The sequence below is a fragment of the Schistocerca serialis genome, chromosome 2, assembly GCF_023864345.2.
Source record: "Schistocerca serialis cubense isolate TAMUIC-IGC-003099 chromosome 2, iqSchSeri2.2, whole genome shotgun sequence".
Classification (NCBI taxonomy): Eukaryota; Metazoa; Arthropoda; class Insecta; order Orthoptera; family Acrididae; genus Schistocerca; species Schistocerca serialis.
Window position 1 is genome coordinate 857,615,883 of NC_064639.1, and position 27,408 is coordinate 857,643,290.

Here is a 27,408-nt window from a genome sequence, read left to right on the forward strand (position 1 = left end):
GCACGCACTATTCAGAAAACTGTAACTGACCCGTACCAGTGCTTGGGATCGATAGTGTATGCAAGAGTATCCTTTCTTAACAGACAGCTCCCGCATGCACACGGGGCAGTCGGCTGAATGCCGACATAAGCGGTTCACTCGAGCTCTCCGTGGCAGTCGTGTCCTGGAGTGACACGGTGCTGCCGCAGGTGATGCGTCGGTTGTGGTACATTGCCACGTGTCTGTGCTGTGGCCGGGTGAGCTATTTCGTTTTGGTGCCTTACTGCTCCTGGTGCTTTCGTGCAGTCTAGCCCTGACTGCTAACTTAGTGCTTTGCCTTGGAAGTTAGTCTGAACGCATTGAGATTGAGCCACGACACTGAAGGGTATCACTCCGTTACTCCAGGACGATCACAGAACAATAATTATTTGGTGAGAACGTTATGTTAAACTTGCTTCTGATCTAACACGAAAAACACTGAATATATACCTTCTGCCTGTCATGATTAACAAGCTCTAAGGCAAAAAAAATGAAGAAATTATCTGAATGGAACAGAAATCTTTAGATATGACGTACATGTACAGACAAACAAACGATTGCAGTTTCAGAAAAATTGAATGATTTATTCAATAGTAAGAACTTGACAAACTGAGCAAGTTAATAAGGCGTTGGTTCACCTATGGCCCTTATGCAAGCACTTATTCTGCTCGACATTGATTGATACATTTGTTGAATGTCATCCTGAGGGGTATCGTGACAAATTCTGTCCAACTGGCGCGTTCGATCTTCAAAATTCCGAGATAGCTGGACGGCCTTGCTCATAATGATCCAAACGCGCCGGCCAGACTGGCCGAGCGGTTCTAGGTGCTTCAGTCTGGAACAGCGCGACCGCTACGATCGCGGGTTCGAATCCTGCCTCGGGCATGGATGTGTGTGATGTCCTTAGGTTAGTTAGGTTTAAGTAGTTCCAAATTCTAGGGGACTGATGACCTCAGAAGTCCCATAGTGCTCAGAGCCATTTGGACCATTTTTTTTATCCAAACGCTCTCAACTGTGGAGAGATCCGGCGATCTTGCTGACCCACGTAGGGTTTGGCAAGCATGAAGACAAACAGTAGAAGGTCTAGCTGTATGTGGGCGGGCATTATCATGCTGAAATGTAACTCCAGTATGGCTTACCATGAAGCGCAATAAAAAGGTGCGTGGAATATCGTCAACGTGCCGTTATTGCTGTAAGTGTGCCGCGGATGATAACCAAAGAGGTCCTGTTATAAAAGAAATGGCACGCCAGACGAACACTACTAGTTGTCGGGCTGTATGGAATGCGACTGTCAGGTTGGTACCACAGCGCTGTCTAGGGGCGTCTCCAGACACGTCTTCGGCCTGGAATCTTATTGACTGGAGTGGAACTGCCTTCAGTACTGAGTCCCACTCGAAATAAGCTCCATGACCAGCGAAGACAATTCAGTACCAAGCCGAATAACTGCTTTCATAAGGACCAGAGGTGGACCAACGGGTTACTGAATTGTTCAATGAAGCTCTTTCTCGTCACATTCGGATAACTCCTTCGTTGTGATTCGTTTATTTGTCATAGAATGAATTTTACTTGTGTGTTCACATTCGTCTGTGTCGGCTGCTAACTGGTGAGGGGGAATAGTGTTTAACATTTTAATTTACCACGTCAACTGGAAACATAGCCTAGTCAACTCGTGGTTTCCCCGTAACAGAATTGCGGAAGTGTATTTCTCAGCGGTTGCATCTGTTTTCTGGGGCATTAAATCCGAATGCCATGCTCGCTGCCTTGCAGGCGGTCGGCGTCATATCGAACAACACGAAGAGTCTCAATATTAGCACTTCTTTTCAGTTTTTCGCGTATATCTCGAAAAGTATCCCTTTTCCGAAATTTACCATTCTATGCAAAAGTGAAGTAGACAAAATTTCCTGCAAAACATTCTAGTCGAGTTTGATTTTCTGATAAACTATACTGGCGCTACAGCGCGCTGAAAAGCAGCTTTTTTCTGGCACTTGGGTGAAAACATGAAAAATGTCCACTCCCACCGCTTACAACTCGAAAAATTAACATGTCATCAGCGAAACCCTGCACACCAGGTAAAAGTACATTACCTTTCCTGCAAGAGACGTATGTAACATTTAATTTCTTCATATGGGGAAGGCTGCAAAGCGAGAATTACGAATAATGCCTTCTACCCCGTACCGCCAAACGTCTCCTCACTCCTGTCTGTCTCTCATCGGACCTATCCTTTCCGTGCATTGCGCTTAAAAGAGATTGTTTTGAATGGATTGATGGGAAAGTGTGTTTGGTGAAAATATTAACAAATTATACACACATCAAAAAAAGTTTTGCATCACCTCGGTTCCGAGAGTTCCGCAACCTACACAGAAAATTGGAATAGAGATCAACATAAACATCATTTCCGCCCTTTTTATTGCTCATGAAAAACACACCTTGCATGTTGTACCACCATAAGTGAGACCTTGAGAGGTGGTGGTCCAGATTGCTGTATACACCACCGGTACCTCTAATACCCAGTAGCACGTCCTCTGGCACTGATGCATGCTTGTATTCTTCGTGGCATACTATCCACCAGTTCACCAAGGCACTGTTGGTCTAGATTGTCCCACTCCTCAACGGCGATTCGGCATAGATCCGTCAGAGTGGTTGGTGGGTCAAGTCGTCCATAAACAGCCCTTTTCAGCCTATCACAGGCATGTTGATAGGGTTCATGTCTGGAGAACATGCTGGCCGCTTTAGTCGAGCGATGTCGTTATCCTGCAGGCACATGTGCACGATGGGGAAGCGAATTGCCGTCCATGAAGACGAATGCCTCGCCAATATGCTGCCCATATGGCTGCACTATCGGTCGGAGTATCGCATTCACGTATCATACAGCCGTTACTGCGCCTTCCATGACCACCAGCGGCGTACGTCGGCCACACTTAATGCCACCCCAAAACATCAGGGAACCTCAACCTTGCTGCACTCGCTGGACAGTGTGTCTAAGGCATTCAGTCTGACCGGATTGCCTCCAAACACGTCTCCAACGATTGTCTGGTTGAAGGCATATGCGAGACTCATCGGTGAAGAGAACGTGATGCCAATCCTGAGCGGTCCATTCGGTATGTTGTTGGGCCCAACTGTACCGTGCTGCATGGTGTCGTGGTTGAAAAATGGACCTCGACATGCACGTCGGGAGTGAAGTTGCGCGTCATGCAACCTATTGCGCTCAGTTTGAGTCGTAACACGACGTCCTGTGGCTGCTCGAAAAGCATTATTCAACATGGTGGCGTTGCTGTCAGGGTACCTCCGAGCCATCATCCGTAGGTAGCAATCATCCACTGCGGTAGTAGCCCTTGGGCGGCCTGAGCGAGGCATGTCATCAACAGTTCCTGTCTCTCCGTATCTCCTCCATGTTCGAACAACATCGCTTTGGTTCACTCAGAGACGCCTGGACACTTCCCTTGTTGAGATCCCTTCCTGGCACAAAGTAACAATGCGGACGCGATCGAACCGCGGTATTGACGTCTAGCCATGGTTGAACTACAGACAACACGATCCGCGTATCTCCTTTCTGATGGAATGACTGCAACTGACGGCAGTCGGACCCCCTCCGTCAAATAGGCGGTGTTCAATCATGGTTGTTTACATTGGGCGGGTTTAGTGACATCTCTGAACAGTCAAAGGGACTGTGTCTGTGATACAATATCCACAGTCAACGTCTGTCTTCAGAAATTCCGGGAACTAGGGTGATGCAAAACTTTTTTATGTGTGTATTTACAGCATATTAGGTAGATGACTCAGAATAGGAAGCTGGATATGAAATCTGTATGTAGTAACGTACGTGTGTCATGAAATAGATATACGTCGAGCCCAGGACTGGATCATCACTGAATTACTTTCTCCATGTGGAAAAGAAAGAAAGCATTTAGAGACAGAACATGGATACAAAAGACAAGTCAGTTGTACAGTGAACTATCGGCGTTTGACTAAATACCTGCACTAGTCACCGTTTGGCTGCTGGTGACCCAGGCAATGTTTCTTGAGCCCTAGAAGGTCGCGATGAAAGGTTCTGGCCAATGGAAGATCCTGTCAAAGCTTCAGCGGCTGTGAACGATCCAAGCTGAACAGTGAGTTGGTGCTGTTCTTCAACTGAAAAACTGTAATCCAGTGAATCATGCTATGATAGCCAAAAATTGATTGGTAAATATGCGTAATTCTGCAAAATTTTACGTGAATGAATACCTTCTCAGCTGCCTCATACAGTGGTACTGCAAGTGACTCGTCCAGGTGGTCTTCGTCTTCTCTATCAAAATTGTCGTTGATGTTGGAACACGATCCTTCACATTCCTGGCACAGTTTCGTGGAGAACCGTCTTGCTCGCCTACACCCACACTGACTTTCAAGTCAGAAACGTAACGACTTCTGTTCAAATCGCTATGTTTGTGAACCATTAGTAATCGTGTTCTGTAACCAGTGACACCACGTAACATCAGTATCGTGCTAGGACCGTATGATAAGAACGAATGACATCTGGCAACGTTCGTTTTCCTCGGAGACTGCGCAAATGAATACATCCCATCGTGATGCTGCACGCGTAACCGGGGTCCATCCGAAACGTTACTTCCACTTACTTCGCGTAGGTGGTTGAAATTCTAATCATTTGCGTATCCAATCAAATAGTACACTTAATGCCACTTTGACGTTTGTTGGAAAGCTCCTTCAAAGTGTTGCAGTTTTAATAGCCAAGCGTTTGGGAGCAAGGTACAGGAGGCATTCTAGGATCTATCGAACAGGAAATGATATTATTTCTAACTGTATTGCATCTCTGTTAACCCTAAGGTGATTTTTCTGGGTGTAGCCTTTCTAGCCTCAGTTCCGCAGTTTCTCCGCAGAGCGCTAGTTGGGTAGCTGCTCCCTGCTCTGTGCCTGTCGGTCTGAATACAAAAAGTCGTTGCAGACGTCGTTAACTCTAATGACGGATTTCTGAAAACATGGTGAGCGCGGTCTGCGTCGAAGAGAGTGCTGTTTTTGGCGGCTGGACTTGCGGCTGGACAACTTTCCAGGAGACCGCAACTTGACTAACGAGGCCCTAGTTTGTCCTTGGCTCTCGCAAACGGTAGGAATACCTTCCCAAGGTCGATGTGTTCACACAGAAAGAGTGAGTAAACTGCGTCTAATAATGCGGCGTCAAGACTATAATCAAGAAGGAAATGTTTGTGGCGTAACAGCATACAGTGAGCATATCGAAAGCAGAGACGAAGCAAACATGGATGATTCAGGAAACGGTCAAGATTTGGATGGAAGTAGGGAAAAAAATGTTCAAATGTCTGTGTAAAATCTTATGGGACTTAGCTTCTAAGGTCATCAGTCCCTAAGCTTACACACTACTTAACCTAAATTATCCTAAGGACAAACACACACACCCATGCCCGAGGGAGGACTCGAACATCCGCCGGGACCAGCCGCACAGTCCATGACTGCAGCGCCTTAGATCGCTCGGCTAACCCCGCGCGGCGAAGTAGGAAACATACATATCATAAGAATGAGATAGAAAGACGGCAGCATAGACAGTTTACAAATCAAATTGATAGGAAATGCAGACGGAATCAGAATTGATTGGGAAAACATGTAAAGATATTGAGAAACTTGTCATTGTAGGAAAAACGTGCACTGTGTATGAGCGGATTAAATTTTCGGAGAAGTAAAATGTAAACTTGTGAGGAGCAGGTGGAAAACCTCCACTAAATGTGGAATAAAGGGCAGACACATGGCAGTGATACTTGGAAGGAATGTGCAATGGACGGTAATCTGAGACCAACAAAATTCTGATTAAATTTCGATGAGTAATCTAAAATCCCATTGAAAAAATAATTATCAAAACAGTTAGAGAAGAATTTAAATTGAAAAGTTGTCACTCGACGAAAATTATGTAATCAATTATTAAATTAGAAATATCGAGAATAAAATTGAAATTCGAGACGAAAATGAAAGGAAAAAGTCAGAGAACAAAAAGGAAATTAATACTCAGTCTATCATTGAACTCAAAAAAGAATAATGTTAGTTAAAATACTTAAGCCCATAATTGATCAAAGGGATATTCAAAATTGAAACAAAGAATGTTGAAATGTAACAAATTTAAAAATAAAAGATTTCATCAAAATACAGGAAGGCATAAGACTAACAGAATTCTAACTAAATTTCGATGACTAATCTAAAGTCCCACTGGAAAAAAATAAATATCAGAGCAATGAGTTAACCATTTAAATTAAAAAGTTGTCACTCAACAAAAAAATATGTCATGAATTATTAAATACGTAATACACTGGGAAGGGGAGGGGGGAGAATTACTTCTTCCTCTCTCTCCGGATAAAGAAAGCATTGCGTGTCAGCAGTGGTCACTTAGGCAATAGCATCAAAAGTCTGACAGATAGCCTTATAGCATTTAAAAGGAAATTATAAGAATTTCTTAATGGCAACTCCTTCTACTCATTAGATGAATTTTTGGATATAGTAAGTGGGTAATTTCCCCACCCCCACAAAAAACATTAAAAAAATTTAGTGACATGTAATATTTTGTGTAATGTAATATCTTGTATAGACACCTTTTATTAACCTGACACGTTCCACATCATTACGGAGTGTCGCATTCATGACCTATGGAACAAGTACTAATCTAATCTACAGGATGTCGACAAGGTGATTTTCGACCTGTAACAGTTTCTGAACAGTCAAAATGAAGAGTTCTGCAACTAAGGTCTCCGCCACGACATCCATCCTTTGGAAAAATACATCGCATTGAAGGGCGAATCTGAAGATAAGAATCATGGTCACAGCTTGATTTTTTCGAGAGGAAAGTTAAAACTGTGTGACCACCCCCAAATGAGGAAACTTCTCCCTGCTACAGTCTGTGACAGAATTCATAGCCAACTTTCAATTGAGCGAACGTGAGTGAAAATTTCTTCTACGATTTTTCCATGTAGTCGGAACTGTTTTTCTAACTTGTCACATTTCTGAGTCTTCAGCTTTCAGGAAGCAATTATAGTTAGTTGAAACCTGTGGACCACAAAAAAGAAACACCAGACAAGAAATAACACCACAAACTTCCTGATTGCGCCGAGCAAATCAGTGATATTGATACAATGCAAAGGATCGTGTAACCGTAGCCGATTTCCTTTTCTTTAGCACCGATGATCGAGTGACGTAACCGTGGTTTGTTACGGCGGTAAATGCTACCGACGCCGGCCCGTGGCATTGCGCAAACAAGGCGCGCGCCGGCAGGTGGCAGTAAAGATGGGGGCCCGGTAGAGAGCCTGTATACGTATGCAGACACTCTAGAGGCCAGAGAACCCACCTGGGCGCATGCGCGGACAGGCCCAGAAGATAGCATCGCCGCTCAAGGAGCCAGCTGCCAGCCCCTGCTGAGCTAGCCAGTAGCCACTTCCGGGCTGCCCGAGCACACACGGACGCTGCTACACGGCGCTGTTCAATAGCGCGTAAAAGTGAACAGCGTGTTACTTTCGTGGCGCATACGCTAAAAACTTATTACTCCATTGAGGTCTATCTACACTACTGGCCATTAAAATTGCTACACCAAGAAGAAATGCAGATGATACACGGGTATTCATTGGACACATATATTATTCCAAAACGGACATGTGATTACATTTTCACGCAATTTGGGTGCTAGATCCTGAGAAATCAGTACCCAGAACAACCACCTCTGGCCGTAATAGCGGCCTTGATACGCCCGGGCATTGAGTCAAACAGAGCTTGGATGGCGTGTACAGGTACAGCTGCCCATGCAGCTTCAACACGATACCACAGTTCATCAAGAGTAGTGACTGGCGTATTGCGACGAGCCAGTTGCTCGGCCACCATTGACCAGAAGTTTTCAATTGGTAAGAGATCTGTAGAATGTGCTGGCCAGGGCAGCAGTCGAACATTTTCTGTATCCAAAAGGCCCGTACAAGACCTGCAACATGCGGTCGTGCATTATCCTGCTGCAATATAGGGTTTCGCAGGCATCGAATGAAGGGTAGAGCCACGGGTCGTAACACATCTGAAATATGACGTCCACTGTTCAAAGTGCCGTCAATGCGAACAAGAGCTGACCGAGACGTGTAACCAATGCCACCCCATACCATCACGCTGGGTGATTAGCCAGTATGGCGATGACGAATACACGCTTTTAATGTGTGTTCACCACGATGTCGCCAAACACGGATGTAACCATCATGATGCTGTAAACAGAACCTGGATTCATCCGAAAAAAATGACTTTTTGCCATTCGTGCACCCAGGTTCGTCGTTGAGTACTCCATCACAGGCGCTTTTGTCTGTGATGTAGCGTCAAGGATAACCGCAGCCATGGTCTCCGAGCTGATAGTCCATGCTGCTGCAAACGTCGTCAAACTGTTCGTGCAGGTGGTTGTTGTCTTGCAAACGACCCCACCTGTTGAGTCAGGGATCGAGACGTGGCCGCACGATCCGTTACAGCCATGCGGATATGATGCCTGTCATCTCGAATGCTAGTGATACGAGACCGTTGGGATCCAGCACGGCGTTCCGTATTACCCTCCTGAACCCACAGATTCCATATTCTGCTAACAGTCATATGATCTCGACCAACGCGAGCAGCAATGTCGCGATACGATAAACCGCAATCGCGATAGGCTGCAATCCGACCTTTATAAAAGTCGAAAACGTGATGGTACGCATATCTCCTCCTTACACGATGCATCACAACAACGTTTCACCAGGCTACGCCGGTCAACTGCTGTTTGTGTATGAGAAATCGGTTGGAAACTTTCCTCGTGTCAGCAGGTTGTAGGTGTCGCCACCGGCGCCAGCTTTGTGTGAATGCTGTGGAAAGCTAATCATTTGCATATTACAGCATCTGCTTCCTGTCGGTTAAATTTCACGTTTGTAGCACATCGTCTTCGTGGTGTAGCAATTTTAATGGCCAGTAGTGTAATACATTGGTGTGAAAAACTTAGCGAGGAAAGTAACTTTCGCATGATGCGTCACTGCCTAGTAAAATACCTCGACAAAACTTGGACCATACATATGGGGGTCATTCTCTAACTTACGCAACACTTTTTTTCCTAAAAGAGGGCTTGTTTTATTCAGGCTTGCAGTACACCATGTTATTCTCCACTCTTTTGGTTATAAAACCCTATTTTTCAACATAATCTTCGTTCAGTGAACAGTCTTTTGCCATCTCACTGGGAGGGCTTGAATGCCCGCATAGTTCCACTCTACTCGTCGACGTTGGAGCCAACGTCTTGTTGAGTCAATAGCCTCCCCACCATCCCTGTACTGCTTCCTGCAGAGTGCATCCTTCTTTGGGCCAAATAGTTGGGAATCGGAAGGCACGAGATCCGGACTGTGTGGTGGATGAGGAAGAACAGTCCAGTGAAATTTTGTGAGGTCCTTTCGGATGCGCAGACGTCGTGTGTGGAGCCTTGCGTTTTCATGGAGAAGGAGAAGAAGTTCATTTGCATTTTTGTGGCGACGGAGACACACAAGTCATTTCTTCAGCGTCCTTAGGGCAGCACAATACACTTCAGGTATATGTATGTGCAGTCTTGTGATCGATAGTTCGTGGGACTTCAGCTGCCCACGTACGTAATAAAATGAAAGACCTACGGCCGTCGTTTTGACGTTATTTTATTGTATGGGAACCAATTTCGTTGACTCTGTACATCACTTCAGGCTTTGGCTCATATTGAGGGAGTGAACTCCGACTGTACACACGATTCCATCGGTGGCCAACATCTATGAACTGGTTTCCGTAGAGTACTGTGACAATGATGTTGTAGTGTGTCTGCAACCAACTGGTTGGTAGTTGATTGCTGCAGACATATCAGTTTTCGGATCTTTTTCCTTTCTGTGCACCCTGAAACCTTGCTTTTGCTGAATTTCTTGATTCTAGGTCCAAGGGGAGTAACCTGTAGGTTTTGATGATTGAGGTTGCGAGTATCAATGTGTGTGACATAAATGGCAGTATCCTTTGATTACACTGACTTAGAAGCTTAAATTTTTGCGCTACCAAAAGACTGTAGACCTTATTATGCGACATAAATTTTAACTCGATATATCTACCCTGTCCTGAGTAAAAGGGTTCTTAACAGCCGGACAGACACACCGACAGACAGACTGACGAACGGATAACAAAACCATCCTACAAAGATTCGGTTTTGACCGACTGAGATACGCAACCATAAAAATGAATTCCCACGTACAAGGAAACTAACCGTCCTGCACACAAAAGACTCTCAATAAGGCAATGGAACGGGACCATGCATGCACCTGCAGCTAAACATTAGTCACCAACTGGAAATGTTTAGGGAGACGAAACTAGGATCAGAGACCGAATTAGGGACCCCAATCTTACTCTGCTCTTCTCTGAATTGTGATAACGTCAGCAAAGGCTGCTCTCGGTTCTATTATCATAATGTATCTCAGTGTTAATCTGTAACCTGTTTATGAATTAGAGTTGTAACCCTTACCCACTTTCCTCAGTCTCCTAATTTATCAGGGCCTATCTACAAGTAGTTAGGAAGCCGTTGCTGGTTCAAATGCCTCTGAGCACTATGGGACTTAACTTCTGAGGTCATCAGTCCCCTAGAACTTAGAACTACTTAAACCTAACTAACCTATGGACATCACACAAATCCATGCCCGAGGCAGGATTCGATCCTGCGATCGTAACGGTCGCGCGGTTCCAGACTGAAGCGCCTACAACCGCTCAGCCACTGTGGCCGGCTGAAGCCGATGCTTTCCACGGCTGAGTCTGAGCAGGGATTTAATGTACAAGAGGTGGTCAAAAACTTTCCGTTGAAGGCGTTACAGTCCAGTGTGACAATCAGGTAAAATCGCCCTCTTCATTGAGACAATAGTCCCACCGACGCACCAGGTTCAAGACCCCGTTCGGTAAAATACCCTACCCTGCTGCGTAAAGAAGTCCGTAACTGCCTGCTGCACATCCTCGTCCGACAGGAATCGTCGGCCCTTCAAGGTCTTTTTTTAAGGAACCGAAGGCGTGATAGTTACATGTGGAGAAATCAGGACTATAGGGCGGGTTCTCGAGCGTCTGCCACTTGAGAGGGCGTAGCTTCCGCTTTATGACATTCGCAGATGGGGACGTGCTTTATCATGAAGCAGCAGCCTCCGCTGTCGCAGTTTTCTCGGACGTTTCGCCTTAATTTCGCGCTGTATTTTGCAGAGTACCGTTCCCCAGTGTGGAAACACCAGGAGCCTTGAAATCAATAAGCAATGGGCCCCAGTAACCAAGGAACAGTGTAACATCACGTTTCCAGCAGATGGCACGGAACTTGGCACACTCTTCCAAAACGGTGGTCTTCTGCCCCATAGACGTTCTTCACTCTCTAAAGGATGTGTACCAGTGTTTGTCCTTAGGCAGCCAAGAAAAGAATAACAACACGTTGGTCCTGTTTGGACGCGCATGGTAATAAGTCGCCGTTGTTCACGTTAGGAATGGCGGTTATCGGTGAAACAATCGGTTTGCGGTTATATCGCTTTTCCCACGCCACTTTAATCTGACTGTTACAACCGAATTTTTTGAAACTCTGCTGAAAAATCATGTTGTAATCGGGCGTCAGACGGTTATTTGGGCGGTAAGAATAGTCTGTGTTAAGGAAGCAAAAGTGAAGTTGAATAACTCTGTTTTTTGTGTTAATTTGTTCGCTTCTAGGCAACAAACAGAGAAAGACGTACTGTGTAGAGACACACAGTAAATGAGCTACTTTCCATTTTTATTGTACCGGGTGATCAGAAGTCAGTATAAATTTGAAAACTGAATAAACCACGGAATAATGTAGATAGAGAGGTAAAAATTGGCACACATGCTTCGAATGACATGGGGTTTTATTACAACAAAAAAAACAAAGTTCACAAAATGTCCGACAGATCTCCTGCGCGCATCGTTTGGTGATGATCGTGTGCTCAGCCGCCACTTTCGTCATGCTTGGCCTCCCAGGTCTCCAGACCTCAGTCCGTGCCATTATTGGCTTTGGGGTTACCTGAAGTCGCAAGTGCATCGTGATCGACCGGCATCTCTAGGGATGCTGAAAGACAACATCCGACGCCAATGCCTCACCATAACTCCTGACATGCTTTACAGTGCTTTTTAAAACATTATTCCTCGACTACAGCTATTGTTGAGGAATGATGGTGGGCATATTGAGCATTTCCTGTAAAGAACATCATCTTTGTTTGTCTTACTTTGTTATGCTAATGATTGCTATTATGATCAAATGAAGCACCATCTGTCGGACATTTTTTGAACTTTTGTATTTTTTTGATTCTAATAAAACCCCATGCCATTCCAAGCATGTGTGTCGATTTGTACCTCTCTATCTACATTATTCCGTGATCTATTCAGTTTTCAAATTTATACTGACTTTTTGATCACCCGGTATACTGTGAATAAACCGTTGTTATGTTTTTAATTTATTACTGTCACTATAATTTGCTTACTGTTTTATTAATTCATAGAAATGGCACACATATCTTTAATCTTCTGAAGCAAACGAAGCATTGTGCTTCATTGCTGCGTCACTTCGAAAACTATATCCAGACTGAGGTTGATGCCATTCTGCAATACAACGGACGACAGCGAGTACGACACGCGGCAAGAGGGATGTTATTGATCAGCAACGCTGTACCTATTATTATGCCATTTGTTTGTTGCTCGTTTCTGCCGACATTGTTGTTAAAGTAGCACTGACCGCTTTTCCCGTTTCGTATAATGATGCAGTAATTGGAAACAACGCAAATTTCAAATATAAATTATTATTTTTTCAAAAAAATATTTACTTAAAAACGAAAAAATTTAACGCTGCCACTACGGCTAATTGATATTTACGTTTTTTACTCGGTTATTATATTATAAAAAAGACATGTTATAACCGCGACCAAACAAATACCGAAAAATACCGGTTATTTGGAACTAAAATACTGGTATCAGTTTTAACCGGTAGGTTTCCCCATGCCTAGTTTGCGCATTTACCGTATCCACGTTGGAAAGACACGAATGCTACTCTGATCCTACATGTCTGTGCTTATGTTCCCGCACGATTACGTTACAGCTACGACCTTAAACAGAAACGGTTTGATCGCCCGCTTTAAGTCCCAGCTGAAGTGTCCCATGTTTGTTTACATTTGATGTCGATCCTTGTGGTAGATGCTCCAGTAGTACAGCTGTCGTGTTGTCCTGCCCGCAGCTTCGTGCAGGAGTTCATCGGAGACCCGCTGGACGGCGTGACGCTGCTGCTGGAGCTGCTGCGCGCCGTGCAGCAGCCGGCGCCTGGGCAGGGCGGCGGCGCGGGGGCGGGCGCCGGGGGCGGCGGGGGCGGCGCCGGGGGCGGGCGGCGCGCGCTGCTGGACGAGCTGGCGTGCCTGCAGTGCCTGCACGCGTGCCTGCGGCTGCCCGACGCCGCGCGCCGCCTCGCCAGGTCGCCCGCCGGCCTCTACACGCTCGCCGTCTGCGTCATGAGCAACGCCACCAAGTCCAGGGTCATCGCGCTGCAGGTAGCCTACCCCGCCGTACACAGCCCACTAACCTCTGCTGCGGCGCCCGCGGTGCGCGACGAGCGAACGACTAAACTACAGCACAGGCCACGTCAGGGTACTACCTGCATGTGACATGCAAATAACGAAACACCCGCGCGATTTTGCGAAGGATCGCACCGCGCCCTTTGGCCAGTTACAATGTATATGTGTACGTTTTTTACAACCGAATGAATGATAACACGCAACTCTGCCAAGTCAGGAAAATATTTTCTCGCTATTTTCAGTAGGACTAAAAGATGCACAGCTGCCTCGAAGATTTAAAAAAAATAATAATGCGCTCACAGCTAATGGGCTATTTGCCGAGAGGTATTAGCGCTCGACTATTGTTGCACTTGAACAGCATCTAACAAGTTTCATCCAACTCCATCAACTTGTAGTCTTACGCTCTGAATTTGGTGTCAGTTCCAAATGAGGTTTAAATGCAACTGCAGTGGATGCAAAACCTCATCACATGTTCACTAAGTTAATTCAGAGTGCGCGCTACAGATTTCTTTCTGCAAGGTTCTTCTTATAGTCTCGTAGAAGTAAGGCAGTCAGTGGAAAAAACTGCTTCTGCTCCAAAGATATTTCACAGATCATGTAGTGCGGCCGACTTGTATAAATTTTATGATTGATTATCAACTTACCTTGTGAACATTCGCTTCCTGTCTTTGATTAAAATTACTGTCAGTGTTACAAAATTGTTTCACTCATCACTTCAGTTAACGTGAAAATATTTATCCAGAGATATTTACTAATATTCTTTTTTCTAATGAACTTTTAACGTTTCGCAACAAATTTTACATTCACATATAATAAAAAGAGTTCTTCACAATCATCTCTATTGTATGCTTCACAATTAATCACATATAGTTTGTAACAAAACTTCCTGTTGTAATTAAGCGTAGAAGTCTGAAATCTGAGAATAGCTTGGCAAATAAAACTTTACAGTTCGGTTGATGGATATTTAGATTTATGTAGTAGTGGTGGTCTGGGGGTAATATCGTTGACTGGTAATCGAAATGTCGCCGATCCCTTGTTCGAACTCCTACTAGGTTAGTGGACGTATCTTAACGATCAACACTGTGCACTTGTTCGCAACACCAGATACACGCAGTTCTTTTCCAATTTTCTAAGGTACGCCTTTCATGACCCGCCTTCCAGCTGGAACTTCCAAGCCATGAGATGCTGATGTTTTTTTGACGACAAGATGTTCTGAACACACTACAAACGGAATCTCCATTAAAATTTCGAGAAGACATGTTCGGATATTCTGCCAATCGGAAGGTGTTAGTGACTACTGGAATTCTGGTACATAGACTAATTTAATAAAAAATTAAAAATTAAAAAAATTAAGAAAGAAACAAAAGAAAAATATACGTACAAAAAGGCAAAAAATAAAAAATGCAATAAAATAAATTAAAAAACAAAAGCCCTTAAAAAACCGCCACAGCTTACATTTTGAATAATAAGCATTCGCGTTGGCGGGCGAAGACTTCCGGCATGAGAAGCCACCCTCATTCTGCCAACGGCCTAGTCAAAGTGGTCCTGTCAAATAGGGCAGGGCAGCGGACAGAGGTTCAGGGCAGCATCTTGCCCTTGGGGTAGGAAACTGTCAATAAAGGCGGAAGAATCAGCGGTAATCAACGGCTTGACTATGCAGAAAACAATGGAAGCCACAGCATTAAAGACATTGAATCTGTACTTACAGGACATGTAGCCTGTAACTGAAAAACTTTCATGATGATCTCTCCATTGGCAAAAGATTCCGGAATAGTCGTCCATTCGGATCTCCGGGAGTGGACTGCCAAGGGGAAGGTGACTAAGGGAAAAAAAATTGAATAACAAATGAAAGGATAACGTTCTACGAGTCGGAGCGTGGAATGTCAGAAGTCTGAACGTAGTAGGGAACCTAGAAAATCTGAAAAGGGAAATGCTAACAATAAGTCAAGATATAATGGGAGTCAGTGAAGTGAAATGGAGAGAAGACAAGGATGTCTGGTCATATGAACATAGGGTAATATCAAACGCAACAAAGCTCACAAAACCACCCCTGGACGATGTGAGATGTGTCAATAGGAGCGCTATCTTCTTGAAACACAGCATAACCATTCTGGAACAAACACTGTACCACAGGATGAACCTGTACAGCCAAAATGGTCACATAATCGTTTGTTGTTATTCGATGTTGCAGAGTAACCATGGGGCCCATGCAATACCAAGATATTGCTGCCCCAATCATCATTGAACAACCGCCATGTTTCACTCACGGCTGCAAGCAGCTTGCATCGCAGGCTTAGGGTATATGCCAGACGTAAAGTCGGCCAGAAGTTGGAACAAATGACTTTCTCCCATTGCTCCGTAGAGCAGGTTTTATGGCTTCGGCATCACGTTTCTTTGTTTTACGAGCATTACATCACTGATGTGTGGATTCGGAATACCAGCTCGCTCTTCAGTTCCCTGCTTATGGCGGTCACTTCTTGTTGTCTTCGTGCTAATATAGAGTTCTGCCGTGACTTTTTCAGCTGTCGTCCTCTTATTTTTCGCTACAATCCTGTTCTATAACCGTCTCTAACGGTGACGCAACACATATTTTCGTTCGCGTTGTAACTTCGTAGCCGGGCGTTGTGGCCGAGCGGTTCTAGGCGCTTCAGTCGGGAACCATGCGACCGCTACGGTCGCAGGTTCGGATCCTGCCTCGGGCATGCATGTGTGTGCTGTCCTTAGGTTAGTTAGGTTTAAGTAGTTCCCAGTTCTAGGGGACTGATGACCTCAGCATAGTGCTCAGAGTCATTTGAACCATTTATAACTTCGTGGATGAAGTTCTTCCGTTTGAAACACCAAAGACTTAGGCTCCGTTGGTTACAGAAGCCCCCACCATATAGGTACCAACTATTCTCTCACGTTCTATTTCACTTAGCCCCTGCATAATGCTCTCATAACTACATAGAGCACCATTCTGACCAGGACTGATCCTTGCAACGCATTGAGGACGGTGCGCAGTTGCCGTTCGTGGTCAGATACAACAGCGCAAACTACAGGCTCGGCTACGATCTGGATTTACGTTCTAGTAAGCATTTCTCGCGGTTTTTCCACATTTTTGTCCAACCCCTGTATCGCTATCGTCGGGAGCGCGTGATTTTGAGATCACTGTCGCGAATGTCAACTCGCGCAACGCTACGCAAGCTCCAAGTACGGACACCGTTTCAAAACTACAAGTCTGCTGTTTTACTTAATCGTGGTTCCACAAAATTTAGCTTTAAGAACTCAAACAACTATTTTTGGGAAGACGATTCGGCCAGTTGTACTTCACACTCGACATATAGACAGTTAACGCTAAACTTCTTGGTGCAATGCACAAGAATACTGGGGGCTGGTAAATTATTCTTTGTCATGTGGCTGCGCTGTCCGCATTCATTAAAGTAGAGGAATAATCCTATAAAACTGGAAACACCTTTAATAAAGGAGTTGGTGAGAAAGGTGGAATCTTATTCAGTGCATTTAGTTAATACTATGGACTCATCACAACGCGGATAAGCCTACTTGCTTAGTAATGAGAGCAGTCTCGTTTCGTTCGTTTTGCGGTATTACTGCAAGTCTAGGAGGTAGAGGAGTGCGGGAGGTACTTAATGGCGTACAACATTTGCAAAGCGCTGGAGTTATTACCGCTTACTTGCGATATGTGTCAAAGACGTAGTCACGGCAGAATATTAGCGTCCGCGCACTGGAGCGCTAAATCCCTAGACTCTGCCGCAGACAAGCAAAAGGAAGGAGACGCAGCGACGCACTTAAGTGCTGCCGTACACGGAGCGCTATTTACAGCTTTTTACGCCCGGCGGTCCTCCGTCGAGAGCCTGGAGGCCAGTGGCTGGTTTCCAGTCGCTGGACGGCCGGTAACAAAGCGGATAGGAAGTCGTAAGAGCCGCAGCTAGCCACTGGCGCGTCATTAGCGACACGGTGGGAAAGCTGTGCCTCCGCACCCTCCGTGAATGGCATACGGCGCTATCTGGCGCTTCCAGTAGCTGCTGTCGTTAACCACGCGTGGCCTGAAGAGGGCGTTCACTCTATCGTGGGAAACGCCCGCGGCGCAAGAGTATGGTCCGAGCCCACAGGAAGTCATTTCACTTGCTGGCTGCGCATAATCACTTCCGTCGCGATATTTTGCCATACCAGACGCTGTGCAAGAGGCTTGCTGATACCCAGCAACATGTACATCTACACTACTGGCCATTAAAATTGCTACGCCACGAAGATGACGTGCTACAGACGCGAAAATTAACCGACAAGAAGAAGATGATGTGATATGCAAATGATTAGCTTTTCAGAGCATTCACACAAGGTTGGCGCCGGTGGCGACACCTACAACGTCCTCACATGAGGAACGTTTCCAACCGAATATTCATACACAAACAGTAGTTGCCTGGTGAAACGTTGTTGTGATGCCTCGTGTAAGGAGGAGAAATGCGTACCATCACGTTTCCGAATTTGATAAAGGTCGGATTGTAGCCTATCGCGATTGCGGTTTATCGTATCGCGACATTGCTGCTCGCGTTGATCGAGATCCAATGACTGTTAGCAGAATATGGAATCGGTGGGTTCAGGAGGGTAATACGGAACGCCGTGCTGGATCTCAACGGCCTCGTATCACTAGCAGTCGAGATGACAGGCAGCTTATCCGCATGGCTGCAGCGGATCGTGCAGAAACGTCTCGATCCCTGAGTCGACAAATGGGGACGTTTTCAAGACAACAACCATCTGCACGAACAGTTCGACGACGTTTGCTGCACCATGGACTATCAGCTCAAAGACCATCGCTGCAGTTACCCATGACGCTGCATCATAGACAGGAGCGCCTGCGATGGTGTACTTAACGACGAACCTGGGTGCACGAATGGCAAAACGTCATTTTTTCGGATGAATTCAGGTTCTGTTTACAGCGTCATGATGGTCGCATCCGTGTTTGGCGACATCGCGGTGAACGCACATTGGAAGCGTGTATTCGTCATCGCCATACTGGCGTATCACCCGGCGTGATGGTATGGGGTGCCATTAGTTACACGTCTCGGTCACATCTTTTCGCATTGACGGCACTTTGAACAGTGGACATTAAATTTCAGATGTGTTACGATCCGTGGCTCTACCCTTCATTCGATGACTGCGAAACCTTACATTTCAGCAGGGTAATGCACAACCGCATGTTGCAGATCCTGTACGGGCCTTTCTGGATACAGAAAATGTTCGACTGCTGCCCTGGCCACCACATTCTCCAGATCTCTCACCAATTGAAAACTTCTGGTCAATGGTGGCCGAGCAACTGGCTCGTCACAATGCGCCAGTCGCTACTCTCGATGAACTGTGGTATCGTGTTGAAGCTGCATGGGCAGCTGTACCTGTACACGCCATCCAAGCTCTGTTTGACTCAATGCCCAGCCGTATCAAGGCCGTTATTACGGCCAGAGGTGGTTGTTCTGGGTACTGATTCCTCAGGATCTATGCACCCAAATTGTGTGAAAATGTGATCACATGTCAGTTCTAGTATACTATATTTGTCCACTGAATGTCCGTTTATCATCTGCATTTCTTCTTGGTGTAGCAATTTTAATGGCCAGCAGTGTACATACGTACTCTGTAAGCTACCATACGGTACGTAGCGGAGGGTATACTGAACCTCATCTATCCCGTTCCGCTAGTCAAGGCAGCGACAGAGAAACTACTGTGCAGAGCAGTGGTTCCCAGTCGTTCTGAGACCGTTACGCCTAACCGTAATCAGATACTGGCTGCACTATCCCCCGCCTCTTCCCCGCGCGTCTCCCCCACCACGAACATTAGGGCTTTACCAAAAGTTAGAACCAAAAAGAATTTGCTTTGAACGGTTTTGTTTTTAAAATCACGCAAGACAAATAACTATTTAGCTTTTGTAGGCGTGTTACTAACGAGCCAATCAGACAGCTTGGGCTCCTTATTTTTAACTTCTTCTTACAGAATGATGAGGCAATTATCACTGTAACTCAAGGGCTACCTAAAACTCTTTCTGAGAAATGAAAACTATCTACACTGACGGAAAAAATCGCAACACCAACCAAAAACTAATGTGACGTAATGAAATTCCCGGATTACATTTCTCTAGGTAACATATTTGACTCATTAACATTGCGAGGTTACAGGTTAATATATGTGCGAAATATGCCACTGCAAATGTGAAATACTGGTACATTAATGATCGGTGTAACAGCAAGAGTCATGAACGCAAGCATGCAAACTTGCATGCGTTGTGTTGTACGGGTGCCAGCTGTCAGTTTGTAGGATGGAGTTCTAATCCTGTTGCACTTGGTCGATCAATACAGGGACAGTTAATGCTCTTCGTGGATGACGCTGGAGTTGGCGTCCGATGATGCTCCACTGGAGAAAGATTTGAAGGTCGAGCCAGCGAAGACAACATGTCAAGGCTCTGTGGAGTTTTTTGTGTTACAACAGTGGTACGTGGGCGAGCGTTATCCTGTTGGAAAACACCCGCAGGAATGCTATTTATGAATGGCAGCACAACAGGTCAAATCACCAGATTGACGTACAGTTTTGCAATCACGGTGCGTGGGATAACCACGGAAGTGTTCCTGTTGTCATACAAAATCGCACACCATACTATAACTACAGGTGTAGGTCCACTGTGACTTGCGCAGAGACAGGTTGGTTGCAGGCGCGCACCTGGCCTCCTAACCAACACACGGCCATCACTGACACGGAGACAGAACCAGCTTTCATCAGAAAACGTAACAGACCTCCACCCTGCCCTCCAGTGAGCTGTCGCTACATTCTTAAAGGGCAGTGGTTTGGGGTCAGTGTAATGCACGCTACAGGGCGTCTGGTTCGCTGCAGCCTTTGAAGTAACCAATTTGTAACAGTTCGTTGTGTCACTGTAGTGCCAGCTGCTGCTCAAATGGCTACTGCAGATACAGTACGATGAGCCAGAGCCGTACACTGAACACCAGTCTTTCCTCTCGGTAGTGGCACGTCGCCGCCCGTGGCTCGGTCTTCTAGTGACTGTTCATCATCGTGAACACCGCTACCAGCAGTCATGTACAGTGGCAATATTTCTATCAAGTCTTTCTGCGATATCGCAGAAAGGACATCCAGCTTCTCGCAGCTCTAGACACTACCTCGATCAAACTCAGTGAGGTGCTAATAACAGCGTCTTTGTCGCCTTAAATGCTTTCCTGGCTAATATCAACTCACCACGCCTAGTTTCAAAGATAACTAAGGCTCACGACCGTACTAGCGTCTATTTAAAGCAAATCTAATTTGCAGTCTCATAGTGGCGCTAGTAGCGCCACTCTTATGCGACTGGCGCGACACTACGTAGAAACACTCCTACTAGCTTTCCTTTATGTCGCACAACTCCTCCTTGTTGATGCGATTTTTTTTCGTCATTGTATGCTGAGACTGAACACTGCTTATAAAACATGCTTCCTCTACACCTCCCCTCTTGCTAATGACACTCGGGTCACCCCTACCTTGCACACTCATTTAAAAGCGAGGAAGTTAAAATGTATGCACTACAGTTCTTGTTTCAATATCGCTTGATTACTGGACTCCATCCATCTGAACAGACAGAAACTGTAAGACTTCAAGCTGTCAATGCTTTGTGTCTGACCACTGCAACTAACAATAACATAGCGAGGGCCCTACAGTAATTACACAGCAAATTACATAGTTAATCTGTTGCGAAGTGAATAATGACGCAATTTCTGGTCGTTTGTGGGAACTACACTGTTCAGCCAGAACATTATGACCACCGACCTACTATCGATATAAACCCGTCCAGGCGACAACAGCGTCACCTAGCGAAGAATGACTGCTAGTCAGATACACGCATGATGCTTGTGAACGTGCTGTCCGTGTGTAGAATGGGGAAGGCACGCGATCTATCTGAGTTTGACCGAGGGCAGATAATGATGGACCGGTGGTTCCGCACGAGCATTTCGGAAACTGTACTACTTTTCGCGTTTTTCCAGGAGTGGTGTGATGAGTGTCTTTGACACGTAGCGAAACCAAGGAGAAACCACGTCCAGACGTCATGGGGTTGGATGGCCAACCCTCATTACAGATGTCGGACGCCGTAGGCTGGGCAGACTGCTAAAAGAATACAGACGGTGATCTGTGGCGGAATAAACATCAGATTTTAATACTGGGCTGAGTCTGAACACACAGTACGCCGAACACTCCTAACGATATGCCCTCGCAGCCGACGACCCACCTATGTGTCAATGTTAACACTACGAAATCGGCAACTACGAATGAAATTAACCCGTGACCATCGGCACTGGAGGCTGGCGCAGTGGCAGAGCGTTCCATGGTCTGATGAAACCCGACATCTTCTTCTTCATCATAGCGATGGGAGGGCGCGAATCCGTCGTCTTCCAGGAGAACAGCTTCTTGACACCTGTACTGCGGGACGGAGACAAGCTGCTGGTGGCTCCATTATGCTCTGGGGGACATTCATGTAGGTATCCATGGAACCAGTGGAGCTCGTGCGAGGCACCATGACGGTCAAGGAGTATCGTACACTGGCAGCAGACCACGTACGCCCCTTCATGACGATGATGTTTTCCGGTGGCAGTGGAATTTTTCAACGAGATAATGCGCCTTGTCACAAGGCTATGAGTGATGGGGTAGCTCGAGGAACACAGTGGCGGTTTCTAACTAATTTGCTGCCACCCCTCCCCCCCCCCCCCCACTCGTCCCTCCAAACTCGCCAGATCTGAACCCAATATAACGCATCTGGGATGTAACTGACGTGGCGTCAGAGCTCAACCGCAGTCAGCGGAATTTACGGGAATTGTGTGCAGATGTGGTGCCAACTGCCTACGGCGACTTATCAAGGCCTCATTGCTTCCATGCTACGATGCGTCGCCGCTGTTATCCTCGCCAAAGGTGGACATACGGTCTATTAGGTAGGTGGTCATAATGTTATGGTTGATCAGTGTAGCTACAACTCAAAGAACGCATTTTAGTGAGACATTTAAGTATATGTAAGATATATGTCTGAATTTTTTGTCATAGGTACATGGTACAAAGTAGAAAGTGTGTGGTGGATGGACTGTGTGAGAAAGATGTTCATACAATCATTTCACAAGGTATAACCCCTCCATACGGTGTCATTTAAATATTTGAAAAAATGTAATTATTGGTAATTTCCTTTATCAGTATTTACTGTCTTATGGAACAGTATTAAAAGTAACAATCTTTTAAAGACAATTTAGTTTTGTGAACCAAAGACAACCAAACTTTTTTTCCCTGAAAAATTTCATTTTAGCCACAGGTGGTAATTATACCTAGGTTGGCAACTATTGTTCTAGACAGCGCTACAAAAAGTATTCCATGTTTTACCAGGTCTAGTATAACTAAAAAAAGACAAAAATTTTCTGTAAAAATTGGCTCTAAAATGTGTACCTTAAGAGCTACATTCATTTCTTCATTTTATTTAATGTGAAACGTATTAATTCGACTGCATGCTCTTTGCTACTACGATATCCTACAGAATCTATGGATACAGCATGCAGTAAATATTTGTTAGTGTCGTTATTGTAAATCATATTCATAGTGCTGCACATACGTTAATTCTAATGGAAGCGGTTCATGTTTTGACAAGTTTATGTGATGCTTTTAGACTGTAGCTTTACCTTTGAACTTACCAGCATAAAGGAAACCAATTATTGCATACGAAACATGGCAGATGTGATCTTTGCATCATTTTGTAGACCATTCCTAGTAGCAAGGAGTTTGCAGTAGAAGACACGTATTTCACATTATCGAAGATGGACAAGTACTCATAGTTCTTAAGGTACACATTTTAGAGCGTATGTACACCGGGTATTTTTTCCTTGTTTTGGTCCATACCACCACCTCTCAAAATATGAAATACTTCTTCTTAAATGCCCTGTACAAGTATATGTTTCGTTACAAGACTTGATTTCTTCACGGTCATTACATGAAATACACTTTGATGACAGTGGGCTCATTCTGCATTCTGCCACAAATGCCGCTGCTGTAAACTATCTCAAGTACTATTTCGCGAGAAGTCGTGTTCCCTCCGCTGCCTTTCATTTGCGTTCAAGTGGAATTTCCTTAATATTCGCGCGCTGATGGAACCTGCTGGGAACAGATCTAGCAACACGGCTCTGAATTGCTTCGATGTCTTCTTTTAATCCATATGTTGAGTAAAAAGTCTTCGGCAAAGGCTGTAATTGTCTCTTCAGGCTTTCCCGGCGATCTAATGACATCTTGGGTTGTCGGGTGTTCTGCCGGATATCAGCGTCGTACTTGCACGATATTTCGGTCACGTAGCTCGAGACCTTCATCAAGAGAGAGGATTCGAGATATGCGCCACAGGTTAGATGTTGTGGCCAGGGAGCTGTTACACATTCATCTGTACATGGCAGCCTCCTTAACAAGAGAAGATTGGGATTGGGTAGACCGTGCCTCCTGGTCTTTAGCTGAGTGTGCCAGAAGGAATGCCTCATCTTGCCAATCTGCAAAGTTTGACCGCATGAGCAAGAAAGCACAGCAGATGGAAGAGACACGCACGGTGACGAATCTGAGTGGCATACAGTTTGATGATACAACCTTAAAGGTACTCAGCAAGGGTCTCAACTTTGCTACGACCCCTAGAAACGTACCCATTTCAGGTTTCGTCAGTGCAGTAGAGCAAGTTGCAGCCACACTTCCACCTAATGTGGCAGAGGAAGTCCGCCGAGAGACCTGCAGGGCCCTCACCAAGGCCAGGCCGCCGAAATCGAACATCACAACCGAGGAGAGGCTTGCACTCAAGAAACTACGGGAAGACAACAGCATTGTGGTACTGCCAGCAGACAAAGGGAACTCCACTGTCATCTTGCAGCGGGTGGATTATGATGAGAAAGTACACCAACTTCTGGAGGACCCTGCATACAGAATTCTGGAGTGTGACCCCACGGACAAGGTGGCCAAGAAGACTAGTGCTCTCTTGAAGGAAACAGGGATGCCTGATAAGATCATCAGACAACTACGGGAAAAAGCGCCAGTGCCACCTAGACTGTATGGTCTGCCTAAAATACACAAGGAGGGCGTGCCCCTACGTCCTATTGTCAGTAATATTGGGGCACCTACGTACACAACAGCCAAGTACTTGAAAGGTCTCCTGGCTCCATATGTGGGGAAATGTATTCACCACATCCGCAACTCAGGAGATTTCCTGCAACGCCTCAAGCAACTGCACATCACGGATTCGGACATCATGGTTAGTTTTGATGTGGTATCGCTGTTCACCAGGGTCCCACTGAAGGACTCACTAGAACTGATTGCAGAGAAATTTGATGGTGCTCTGTTGGACCTGTTCAGTCATACACTGACATCCACGTATTTCCTGTACAGAAACCAATATTACGAGCAAACTGAAGGTGTAGCTATGGGCAGCCCACTGTCCCCTGTGGTTGCCAACATGTTTATGGAGAGTTTTGAGGAGAGGGCATTGGAGACAGCCACATTCAAACCCACATGCTTCTTTAGGTATGTGGATGACACCTTCGTGATCTGGCCACATGGGATGGACAGGCTCAATGAGTTTCTTGAACATCTTAACTCATGCCACCCTAATATCAAGTTCACCATGGAACTGGAGAAGAATGGCCAGCTGCCATTTCTGGATGTACTAGTCCAGAGGAAAGCAGATGGATCAATTGGCCACAGTGTGTACCGAAAACCAACACACACTGATTTATATCTGCAGGCCAGCAGTTGTCACCACCCTGCACAGAAGAATGGGGTTCTGAAGACTTTGGTCCACAGAGCATGTGCCCTATCAGACCAAGAGAATCTACCCACAGAGATAGAACGTCTCAAAACAGTTTTCTCCAAGAATGGATACACGGACAGACAAATTGAGAGGGCACTCCGACCAGCCACTATACCACAGGTTCCTGAAGAAGACCAAGATGAAGCAAAGAAGGTGGCATATCTGCCCTATGCTGGCTCTATTTCTGCCAGAATCAGTAGGATCCTGCGTAAACACAATATCAAGTGTGTTTTCTGTCCATCCAACAAGATCGGGGGACTGCTGGGGAGTGTCAAAGACGACCTGGGGTTACGAAAACCAGGGATTTACAATATACCTTGTCAATGTGGCATGTCCTACATTGGCCAGACAACAAGAACTGTGGAGATCAGGTGCAAAGAACATCAGAGGCACACTAGATTAAGACAGGTGACTAAGTCAGCCATTGCTGAACACTGTCTAGAACTAGATCATACCATGAAGTATGAGGATACCAAGATTCTAGCACAAACACCCAGATTTTGGGACAGCGTTATAAGAGAATCGATTGAGATTAAAATGGCTGACGATCTTGTGAATCGTGACACAGGGTACCAGCTAAGCAGAGCCTGGGATCCGGCTCTGGAATTGTTAAAGGAGCAACGGGGCCAGCTGCAACACTACACAAACAGAAGAACCAGAGACATGGAGATGGTAAACGAGCCCCTGACGGACTGCCAGGAGCACCAGACCGAAGATGGAACACCCAGAACTGGGACTGGTGGGCGCGGACCGCAGAGGGAACATCCAGAGCCGCAGCGGACAAAAAACGGAGCGGCAACGCTCCAACAGGTCGTGGAGAGCGGGCGCGGACCGCAGGGGGAACGCCTGGTACCCCAGACCGTAGATGAAACGCCCAGGAGCGGGTTTGGTGGGCGCGGACCGCAGAGGGAACACCTAGAACCGCAGCGGACGGAAAACGGAGCAGCAACGCTCCAGCAGGTCGCAGGGAATGGGCGCGGACCACAGAGGAAGCGCCTGCAGCCGTTGGTGGAGGGGGAAGGCCATAGGCATAAATACTGGACCAGGTCCACTCGAGGAGCATTTTCGAGCCGTGGCAGCCGGAGCGTGCAGGTCGTCGTAGCAGAGCGCTGAGGGGGCCACCAGCTACCGCTACCCTCCACCACAGGACAAAGGCAGCAGCGGCAAGCGGACGAGCCGAAGCGTCCAAACATCGTAGATAGGCCGGGAACCAACGATAGCTGTTGCCGCAAAACGGTAACCTCCAGAAAAGCAATTGTCGTTTACCTCCAGAAAAGCAATTGTCGTTTAAATCAAAAAAGCAAAAGTGTCGAATACCGTTTCGTCATGGCAGCGAAACGAATCTAAGGCGATAAAGCCACAGTTCCAATCACTACATAGCGCCGCACTGCAGAGCAACTCTGCCCCCCCTCTATAGGGACAAAACCGTGCCAGGGCCGGCAGCACTGCTCCGTAACCCGCGCACGAGTAGATAGGGCTGACCACTCCCGTGGATACCTTCAGGCGTCAAAGCAAGGTGCCAACCAAGCGGGAACTCAGCGCCCCAGGTGCGGCCACACACATGCCCAAGTACTTGGACTACCGAACTGACAGCACGCCAGTGCAACATCAAAATCCAAACCGATCCGAGATGACTGGAAGACCGACTGGTGACCCCCCCAACCCCGCTACCATCAGCCCAGCATCCCCAGACGACATACCATGTGCCCAGCGGGACCAGAGGAGCCGGTCCCCATCATCGAGAGGTACCTCACCGAGCTCTTACTGCAGCACGCCGCCACGAAGACCTAGAGTGTCCACCTATGAAATATTCAGCTTACCACGAGAAACCACACAGAACACCATCGCAACCACTTTCAAACAATTCGCTAGCACAAATATGAAAGCAAACATTATAAATATCAACGTCAGGAGAGGCCTCTCCACAATAATAAAATACGCGTCCGAGGAAGCTGCGCCAACCCTGCAAACCTTCTTCCGCAACCACCTCTCCCCAGCAGTTAAAGTGCA

The 27,408-nt window shown here is 46.2% G+C and overlaps 1 protein-coding gene across 1 annotated transcript in view; it reads left to right on the top strand.

The window, feature by feature from the left end:
* LOC126456466 (uncharacterized) overlaps positions 1-27,408 on the top strand; it is a 537,527-nt gene that overhangs the window by 383,000 nt on the left and 127,119 nt on the right. Inside the window, exon 4 of the mRNA XM_050092217.1 lies at positions 13,244-13,550. Coding sequence (XP_049948174.1) covers positions 13,244-13,550 — 307 coding nt within the window. The remainder of the gene's footprint in view (positions 1-13,243; positions 13,551-27,408) is intronic.